Below are 10,596 nucleotides of genomic sequence, written 5' to 3'. Positions count from 1 at the left end.
CTCATCCTTGCATTTCTGTGTGGAAGAACATTCCCCTCACCTCTCAGAGCACCTCGACCTCGCCCCCGAGCACCATGGTCCCTTCCTCTGGAGTTTTCATCTGGAGAGTCAAAAGCATCATCTGGCCCAAAATCTTCAGGGCCAGGAAAACCATCTCTGCCCCTGGGCCCCCGGCCCTCGTGTCTCGAGGGTCCTCCTCTTCGGAAGCTACAACAAAGAACACGATACAAAGGTGGTTTTTAGGCATAACTGAGGCAGCTTCAGTTTAATTATCAACTCATTTCTAAACTGTTTCACTTAATGCTACAGCACATACAGTTACTAGAACAGGATTTGTAGGTGGGAAAGTGCCCGTTTCTGCCTTTGAGCACTTTGATAGTAAGCTTTGTAATCTTCCTCTCATATTTCCTTCCACTGATTACGTTGGCTTTTCATACAAGAAAAATATTATTAAACACATTGCATTCATTTAATGAAAAGGTGGGAAAAACAGTCAATGAGTGACAATAGATACAAGGTGAGGTAAGGCAAGGCAAAGTGTGAGTTCCCCTTAACTCTGATGCTCTTACATTCCCCTTCCCTTTTTTCCTTTCCATTTCCATCATAAAACAAACTGAAAACATAGAAGCAATGAGAGACGTGGCTGTAACAAAACATTACAGGATCTCATTCCTATTAGTTCTATGATTCTTTCACCAGATAATGCTACTTTTCATTCCATTCTTCAAAGTTTACAGTTTTAGCAAATGCATCTAGACTGCCCTTGGATCTGTAGGCACAGTGATGGCTGAACAGTGCACAGTGGCATTCTGCAACCTGAAGAGCAGTTCATCCAACTGCAGTAATGAATTTTGTGTTGCAAAATGTAATTATGAGCCTGAAGTTGGTAACTGCTGTCTAGTAAGTACCAAGGGCATCTGCAGGAATATGCTACGATTGGGTTCTGCACAGCACCTTAGCTGAGTACAGCTCCTCCAGCACCACGCTGGGGCCGTGGACAGCTCTTCAGAGAGGAGAATGGCTCTTCCTGAGCTGTCAGTGCCATGCCAGGGAAGCCTGCATCTGGCTGTGTGAATAACTAGCAGTTCTGGTCCTGACACAAGCATCAAACACCTGGAGGGTTTGCAAAGCTCAGCCCTGCCCTGTGAGGACGCCTGTCTGTCACAGCCCGGCTGAGGTGTTCGGGTGGTGCAGGCACACTGGTGTCCCCACCGTGCCACCCCACGCTACTCTGCCCACCCTCAGTGACAGCACACGGTGTGGAGCTCTCCTTGCCCAGTCACAGATGCCTCCCACCTCCCCAGTGTTCCCAGCTGCACGCTGGCTGCACTGGAAGCACCGCAGTATTCCCGTGGCGTTGGCTGTGTGCAGCATCCCCTTCCCCAGCTCATTAACGACACAGTGCATCCTATTACAAGCAAAACTTTAGATACTTTTATTTAGAATTTTAACAACATTAACCTTTTAATTACAAATTTAAATATTTTAACAGTAGTCATAACACAATACAATATTTTTAAACTTTTACATTGTTTTTAATAAAAAACAATAGGTCTGTCTCCACCTCCCAGAAAACAAACACAATACAGAGAGGAGGCTGCTGTGCCTGTACAGGTACAACAGTGGATGGAGGAGTGCTTTGTATGGACCATGAACCATTTACATTAACCTGGATGGTTTGGGAAAACAACCTCAACAGTTTCAGGTACAAATGGTTCAAATAATCACAGAGCAATATTGTTTAGCCTTGAAAGAGCACAGTCCTCTAGAGGTTTCTTAGAGGGCCTCCTGCTATAATACTGATACGGTGTGATTCACCTTAGCTAGGAAATTACCAAGATTTTCAACACGAGGCCCCAGGGCTGCAGGAACAGGGCCCTTCCTATTTCAGGCAACTTATGGACACAGTTGAGTTTTGAAATCTACGATACCTACGCCTGACACAGCCACAGCTCCTAATATTGTGTTATGGATATCCTTATTTGCCTTTTCATATCAGTCACACACAAAGCCCTGCCTTGCTTCGGGTTCAGTTCCTGTTTGACTGCTCTCACATCTTCTTCCCCGAGGCCTAGGACCTTACTGTACACAACTACACACTGTGCAGATTAGCAGGCAGGAAGAGGCAGGTCTCTGCAGTAGAAGCATCATGTTGATATAGAGTAAGAACAGGACAGGGATGAAAAGGATGGGAAATTAGAGAGAAACACACATACACACATTTGCCTCTCATGCTTGATCAAACCAGTTACAATCTCAATTTCAAACCAAGTCAGCTAAAGGAGTGGTTGGGATTAAGTCCACCACAGCATCTGCAGTAAATGGCACCTAGTTCACCTTCATTCCAAGAAAATCATCAAATTTACAAGCACAGTGAGCCTTTTAGAGCCTTGTGCCATTTCACTTCAAACTCTCTGGGCAAACACTTGTACTCTGATGAACAGAATACTCTGAGTTCAAAAGTCAGGTTTGCAGGTTACAAGGTTCTTGTTTCCCTTCCTGAAACGTTTTAAAAATCAGGACCATAATAAAATATTTGCCAGTTCCTAAACATTTTCAATATAAGATCTGAAAAATCTCTACTGAGCTTCTAAAATTCTTGTCTGCTGTGTCTTTTAGAGTTCTGTGATGCAGACCATTGGACCACTGGACCATCCAACTGGATTTTCTCTGGCTTTACTTTTTAGAAATGGCTTTAATTGTTACCTTCTTTAAGTTACTGTTCATTTCTTTTCATACTCTTCACACAAAAGGAAGTTACATCTTACAGAGCTAGGTAGAAAATAGCTAAAAGAAGAGCTGTATAGATGCAAAGTAAAAGGAATGTAAGAAAATGATTAAAAAGGCAACTAAAACACACAAAATTCACATTATGTGGAGACCACAGCATATTTGTAACAAGCACATGTTCTTATACATAGAGAGTTGGTGGTCAGTGAGAGGCTTAGACCTTGGAGGCCAAATTTCGTTTAATTAAACTAACATAAATCTGGAGCAATTTTGCTGGTAATTAATTTCAGAGACAGCATTAATTCCTCCATATTTACATTGGTAACTAAAAGCAAATTTATCCCTTGGTGATTTATTCGGAGATTGTGAGCAATGACAAGGACATTGCAGTAAATCAGATTATTTTTGAGTTCTTTGTTTGGCATTAAGAAATAAGTCAGAAAGAGAAATAAAATTTCTACAAGCAAACGTATGAAAAAATAGTCTCGACAGTCCAACAGATGCTGTAAGTCTGTCCCTTCTATCTGGCAGTCACATCACTGTTCCTGCTCCTCACAAGGGCATTGCATCTCATCCTACAGTCTCTACAGTCATGCTGTAGTTTGTGACTGGAGACAGAATCTCAAAATCCACTTCTAGTGTTCAAAAGTTTGTCACTTTAACCTTTAAGTCTCCTCTCAATTTTCATCAAAACGGCCTCAGATCTTCATCCTGTGTCACTGGATCTTCTCTAAAACTTCCCCCTTCTCTTTACTTACTGTTTAAAGACACGGAAGCTGCTGTGTACAATGACCATTTTTCAAGTTTTCTTCTATTACTGAATGATTTTTATGGACTCTACACTCAGGTATATTAGAGTTTTCATTTCCTTATTGGTTTCCAGTTTATAAATCTGAAACAGATAGACTCCTTAATGAAAAGGAAACCAGGAATAAAAGAGTTCCCTCCATTTACCCTTTAACCCAAGAAAGAGAAATGGATTTATTCTTACCTCTCGTCTCGCCTTCCTCGGAAGCGCGCATCCTCGGGATCCCGTGGATATCTGTCATCTGAAGGTCTCCGTCCTTCCCAAGCACCGGGAGGCCCCCGGTTGGAACCACCTCCTTCAAATTCCCTGTGATCAGGAGGAAAGGGAGGCCCAGGTCCCCCTCGTCTCCATTTCTCATCCTGCAATGGTGGGCCTCCTCTCCCCTCGAACTCCCGTAACCGATGGCCAAATCTCTTGTCTGGGTGGAAATCATCCCGGAAGTCGTCGGGCCGATCGAAGTCATCGTGGAAGTCGGGGTGAGGTCCCCGTCTGTCGGGCATGCCCCTGCTGTCCCTGCCATCGCTCCAGTCCTGGCCCCCTCGGAACAGGCCCCTCTCTGGCCCGTGCTCGGGGCCGCCGCTGTTCTGCTCGTGCCGCCTGTCCGACAGCGGGCCCAGGTGATGGTTGGGTGGCCCACGGGCGTCACCTTGAGGGGCAAGAAAAATCACAGCACGGTTCTGTAACCATTTCTAAATCACTTCAGGATGCTCTAGTTCATACAGTTCTAGAAAGCACGTGGGATACCTTTCACAGGAAACAATATTTCTGGGAATATTTTTCCTGTATATCCCAGCCCAGAGAAGCTTTTCTCTCAGCCGAGGCCCTGCATTGTGCTGCAGCCATTTGTCCCTGGGTGCACTGCACTGGGACAGCCCCTCGTGGAGCAGACTGACTCCCAGGAGAACAGACAAGATGTTGTACAAGTTGAATTACCTTTATTAAGACCAGGTCCTTGGTTGTGAGGGCCCAGACGACCTTGTCCTCCCTGCTGCCCCAGGCCTGGTATCAGAGGAGGAGGACCTGGGTTCTGTCCATCCTGTGAGCACGGAAGAACAAAAGCCAGGTGAATTCCACGTGCGAGTAATTCAAAATGTTTGTAGGAGTCCAAAACAATTTTCTTTCCCTAAGGTCTGCATCTGCACAGGTTGTACAACAGAAACAGCTCATGTTCCAATGGTTTCAGCCTCAGTTTCCAAACATTCACATCAGTAATGCTTCAGTCACTGAGAAGCACAGCATTTCATAGGAAACAGCTTTGCAACTATTCACATTTTATCTGTCACAGCCAAAGATGATAAAGCTCATATTCTTCCTGAGTATGAATATTCTGTAAGAATGTATTGAACTTATTGAGTATTTGGTACAAATATTCTGTTCCTCTGGAGGAATAGTGGAATTTTCCTGACGAAAATATGTAAATTTATTTGAAAAACATCAGGTACTGATTTACAGGCAGTTAAAGAGCTTGACAGACCAAAGACTTCATTTGGAAATGAACAAAAAAGAGAAACTATATATACAAAAGTAAATATCAAGAATGTTGGGATGAGGGGACAATGACAGAGCCATAAGGAAACCTCTTCTCTAAACCTCTCTAAGTTCCTAACTTGAGTTTAATTTTTAACATGATGGCAAAGTTCATTTTTCTTCATTTTAGGATAAAAAAAACCCAGAGGCAGTAGAGTGGGCAGAGTTTTGTGTGCTTTATGTGATTCCCCCCCCCCAGAAAAAATAAAGTATATAAGTGTCTTTTGCTATTTTTTCTCATTTTTTGGTGAATTTTAAAGGATAAAATTATGGTCTCTAAATTCAGCTGTTGTCACAGACTCATGAATGATTTTGACAGGACCTGCTCTGGTGACACTGTTTGGAAAACTGTGTTTGGATGATGTTCTGATTCTGCCTTTCAACAGCACAGGGTTGACAAAAAGTCCTCATTTGGGATTTGTGCTTGACTGGAACTGAAAAGGGACATGTACAGAATTTACACCGCAGATATAAAATCCAACAATAAAAATATTGACCAGACAGAGCTGAAACCTGCAGGACTGCAATACAAAACCTTCCCAGGCAGACATGACCAAACAGCCAATCTGCTCCCAAACCCTTCCCAGAAACCCCTAAAAATGTAATTTTTTTCCAGACATGTCCAGTATGCAAGATTTAGACTTGGCCCTCACACTGACTTGTTAAAACACTTCCAGCCTGCAGCCTGGAAATACTTAAAAGACCTGTACTCTAGCAAACCACTGGATCATAATTACACTGCTTAATTTCTCCATGAATCAAAGTTAAATAATTTTAATGCTCTAAATTTATTTTTGAGAAACACTACCTTTTTGTTTCTGGTTGCAGAGAAGCAGAAAGTTTATTTGTGCATTTATCCCATCATGTCTTGAAATATCGTTTAAAATTAAAAATTTATATTCAACTGCAATGTAGGTGATAAACACAAGAAAGCACATAAATATGTCCTACAAACTTCATATTTGCATTGATTAATTTTGTAAGAATGTTGGAAAAATAAGCAAAATAAAATATCTGGCTTAATGCCCATTTAAAAAAAAACCTCAAAATCCCCAAAAATACGTTTCCTAGTGATGGAATGTTGACTGGAGTCCAGAACAAATCCATCCTCTGACTAGGTAAGAGCCAGCTACCACAGTGATTCTGCTGTTCCTGAGCAAAACCTTGCTGGAGTTCCAGCATTTCCCATATATTTAGCAGATGCTTACTTAAAATAAATTTTATGGAACTTCTTCCATTTATGGAAATGTTTAACCAAAGCAGCAGTTTTTAGCACTCAGTAAATAACTCTCCTTAGCAGAAACCTTGATTACAAACAAACCATGCTTTGCCAAGCTGGGAACACAGAGCCCTAACTCTGCCTTTTAATGGGATTTCTGTTTCAAAATTCATTCCAGGCCTCAAACTGGGCTTGAGCTGGGAAATATGCAGAGTTTAGAAAGAGGTATTTTACTAAAAGCTGAAAATGGCCTTGTGCATCCCAGCAAATCCAGTGTACAGCCAGGGCAGGTAACAGTGGTATTTTATATGGAGATTAACCCTTGCAATTATCTGTAATTGTTCTGTGTTACAAGCCCTTGATAAAGCAGATATTCACACACTTCTGCAACTGAAAAGGAAGAGAAGTGAGTTGTACAAGTTTACAGAAGAAAAAAGTGAAATCCAGAACACAAAACAAACTAAAGTCTATTTTTTTTTAAAATCACATATAGGGCCTTTTTAAACAGGAACTATGCTGCATTCATATTACAAAGAAGCAAAATCTGACATAAATTTAAAAATATGTTAATTTTTAAAAGCCATTACCATACTAAAGGTGCACAAAGAAGGAAGAATGGGTTAAAATACCTCACTATGTCATTTTTTTAGTATCTGTAAAAGCCTTTAAGATAGCAATATTCAAAGAAAATAACAAGCCACCCATCAAAAGCACCCTACTGAATTCCAAAGTGTCAGTGGCAAGGGCAGACAAGGACAGCCCTCCACAAATAGGGTAATTATTCTCAAAGAAAAATGAGTCTCTCTGGGACAGAAATGAGAAACAACTCTGCTGGTTTAAGTTATATAGTTGGGGAACCACCACTCCTTTGTGTATCTTGGGTACTTTTGAAATCTCAGCAGCAGTGGCACATTAACAGCCTTCTGGAGGGAATTATTGATTTGTAAGGAAAAAATATTCAAATAAACCCACCACTTGTGGGCTGCTCTGCTTCAATCTGAAAAGGAATCCTTGAGCTAAAGCTCATTTGAATATTCAATTCCTCACTGTGATTGGTACTGGACTACACACTAAGTACACTGCATGTCTAAAGCCTTGAGTGAAACTATTGAGTGCAGGTCTAAAAGAGACAATTCTGGTTAAAAAACACCACACATTTTCTTTTTTCAGTTCAGTAGAATTTTTTCCCCAAACTTCCCTTTCAAAATTCACCCAGAACTGAAGGCAATTGAGACAAAGCAAGAACTGGTGTTATCCAGCTAGGAACTTATGGCAGGCAATAACCACAGAGAGCTCTGTGTGGTGTGTAGTGGAGCAGAAAATGGTGCTGTGTCCCTCTGTATCCCTCTACACTTAGAGTCAACTGTCAAGTTCACCCTGATCTAAGCTGGTTCCAGGTGTGTCACATCTATGGTAAATCCATCCCATAGTTTGGATTAACTACTCTGGACAACTGAGAGTTAGCAACACCTTGCTTTAATTAATACATATGACTTTTGTTATGTTCAGTTTCTTGAAATTTGACTTTTATTAGTGCTTGTCTGCTCCCAGTGAAATACCCTGCTTAGGACAGTTCAGTGTCTTTAAATTAAAAAAGAAAAAAAAAAAGAAAAAAAAAAGGAGTTTCTCTTAAGGTTACATATTTTCATAGCAGACTGGTTTCTGTACTACTATTCCCAATAATCCCTTTCCACAGTTACCCATCATAGAATCACAAATACTTTGGGTTGGAAGTGACCTTAAAGATCACCTATTTCCAATCCCCCTGCCATGGACAGGGACACCTTCTGCTGTTCCCAAGCTACAGAATCCTTTTTATCATCACTTCAATTTTCCTGAGGCCTCGGTCCTGCCAGGAATACCCAGCCTCCATTCTCTCATTTCTCTGGCACAGACAGTTGTCACTCCCACCTTCTGAGAACTCCCCTTGTTCCAAAGACCCCCACGTACCTGATTGAAGGGGGGGCGAGGCCCATCACCCAACAGAGGCGTTTTCTGCTGCTGGAAGGGCAGAGGGCCCTGGGAAGGGTGCGGCCCCCTCGAGGGGTTTGGCTGTCCCTGAGGTCCTTGCATGTTTCCTTGAGGCCCCACCAAAGAGCCTTGTGGAGGTCCCTGCTGGCCCTGGGGACCGGGTGGCCCACGCATTTCTTGCGGCGGTCCCAGCATTGAACCTTGAGGCGGGGGTCCCTGAAGGCCCCGCATCTCCTGGGGACCATGTCCTAGTAAACCACTTTGCATATGAGGACCTCTCATTTCTTGCGGATGACCCATCATCATCCCTTGTGGATTAGGTCCCTGGTTATCTCTGGGTCCTGGTGGACCCTGCATCCCTCTTGGATTAAGTCCCATCAAAGGCCCTTGAGATATAGGGCCCTGCATGCCTTGAGATCCCGGAGCTCCTTGCATGCCGTGAGGAAGAGGTCCCTGCATTCCTCGTGGACCAGGCGGCCCCTGCATTCCTTGGCCTCCAGGGGGACCCTGAGGACCCAGGTGACCTTGTGGGCCAGGTGGACCCTGTGGTCCTAAATGAGCCTGAGAGCCGGGCAGGCCCTGCGGTCCCAAGTGTCCCTGTGGGCCAGCGCTGCCCTGTGGGCCTGGGGGCCCCATTGGCCCATGAGGGCCTGGATGTCTCTGCATTCCTTGATGTCCGTGTAAATCCTGAGGCCGTGGCATTCCTTGTGGAGGCCCTTGGGGACCTGGAGGTCCTTGTGGTCCCATGAACCCTTGTGGACCTCCAGCTCCTTGGTGTAATGGACCTTGTGGTCCTATTTGTCCTTGGGGTCCTGGAGGTCTGAACTGTCCTTGTGGACCAGGAGGTCCCATCTGAGGCATATTCATTGGCATCTGCTGAGGTGGAAGGGGCTGCTGAAACCCTTGAGGCATCTGTGACATTGGGCCTTGCCCTGGGAAAGGCTGAGGTCCATGGAGAGATCCTCCTGGGGGCGGTGGCTGCACCTGCTCAGCTTGCTTTTGTGCAAGTCTCTCAATCTTCAGTTGCTGTCCAAAACAGAGAGACAGAAAATCAGCTAAGTACAGAGGTATGTTTCAATTACAAATCAGAAGCAGTCATCCCATTTCACAGGAATTTAAGAATGCTTTCCTTGTAACTAACTGCAATAACTAACTGAGAGACCCACTGGTAAAGTGAGATGTGGGGGCCTCACTGAGGGTTTCACATCATCACACATTGACTGCAATATCCTGTTCAATTAGATGTCTTTTAGTAAAAAGTGAAAACAGCCAAACAGGTGAAACTGCTGCAGGAAGCTGCTCACTTTAGTGCTGAAGTCCAAATCTGTCACAGAAAGGACTAAAGCAAATTGTTAATCCGTGTGTTTCCACACATACATACCTCCAGGAGCTGTGGGTTTGTGTACTGAAGTGCTGCCATTTCCTGCTCAATCTCTGCCTGTGATTTCTTTTTCTCCTCCAGCTTAATATCCTCCTTTCTATCATTCAATGGCTCAGGTGGGGGAGGCAAAGGAACTTTATTTTGCATCCATGCCTATAAAGATCAGGAAACACAAGATTAATTCTGTGTGCAACACATTGCTGCAATGAGAAAGGATAAAAGGATATGCTAAAATATTGTGTAGTACAGATACTTGGAAGCAAAAACAATGCCAAATAAAACTTCCTTATCTTATAAGTTCTTCCCAGGTACAGACACGAGATAGAAGCTATTTAATAAAATAGTTTATGCTTAAATAGTAATTAAACTAGCTACTGTGGTAAATTGCATGGGGTGTTGATAGAGGAGAGCTGTAAAATCCAAAACATTTCAAAAGACACACACTTTTTGAAGCTGGGAAAAGAACAGGTTGTTCTGTTCACTCTGTATCAGGTACTTACCTGCTGAAACTGTGCTGGTATTGGTTTTGCATAGGGAACTTTTTTCTGTGGCACTTTCTTTTGGTCCTTTTGCATTACTTCCTCCATTCCCCAGTCCAGTCCTGGGATTGTCATCTCAATGTCATTGGACTCATCTTTCCCTTTGGCACCAGGGAAAAACACAGTCAGAGCAATGCAGCCTTACACAAAGATCCTTTATTTTTTTCACAGAGGTTTTCAGCTCATCCTTCTTTACAAAGCAAATATACACAACACAGAACTTTAGAAAAGAGCATCTGTGCTCCCAAAGAATATGAAAGGAATGAAAAAGAAGTCCCACAGTATCTAGATTGCTCAGGAGAATGTTTCTCCATAGCTATTACTTACCCATCTGCTCCTGCTCCATGGCTATTTTCAACTGTTCAGGAATTCCCATCCCAGGAATAACTGCCAGGCTGTTGGGCTCCAGATCATCTAGAGA

General features: G+C 43.2%; 1 protein-coding gene across 4 annotated transcripts in view; it reads right to left on the bottom strand.

The window, feature by feature from the left end:
• WDR33 (WD repeat domain 33) overlaps positions 1–10,596 on the bottom strand; it is a 69,022-nt gene that overhangs the window by 4,225 nt on the left and 54,201 nt on the right. For 3 of the 4 annotated variants that reach the window (XM_041416323.1, XM_041416324.1, XM_041416325.1), the window contains 7 exons: positions 10,503–10,589; positions 10,137–10,276; positions 9,637–9,789; positions 8,235–9,281; positions 4,472–4,574; positions 3,722–4,184; positions 41–207 (listed from right to left, as the gene is read on the bottom strand). In XM_041416323.1, coding sequence (XP_041272257.1) covers positions 41–207; positions 3,722–4,184; positions 4,472–4,574; positions 8,235–9,281; positions 9,637–9,789; positions 10,137–10,276; positions 10,503–10,589 — 2,160 coding nt within the window. Of the gene's footprint in view, positions 1–40; positions 208–228; positions 3,623–3,721; positions 4,185–4,471; positions 4,575–8,234; positions 9,282–9,636; positions 9,790–10,136; positions 10,277–10,502; positions 10,590–10,596 lie in introns of those variants that run through there. The other variant, XM_041416326.1, reaches the window with a different exon arrangement.

This window comes from Onychostruthus taczanowskii, unplaced genomic scaffold (genome assembly GCF_017590055.1).
Source record: "Onychostruthus taczanowskii isolate IOZ18803 unplaced genomic scaffold, ASM1759005v1 scaffold51, whole genome shotgun sequence".
Classification (NCBI taxonomy): domain Eukaryota; kingdom Metazoa; phylum Chordata; class Aves; order Passeriformes; family Passeridae; genus Onychostruthus; species Onychostruthus taczanowskii.
Note: the sequence above shows the minus strand (reverse complement) of the source record. Positions and strands in the feature narration are given on the sequence as shown.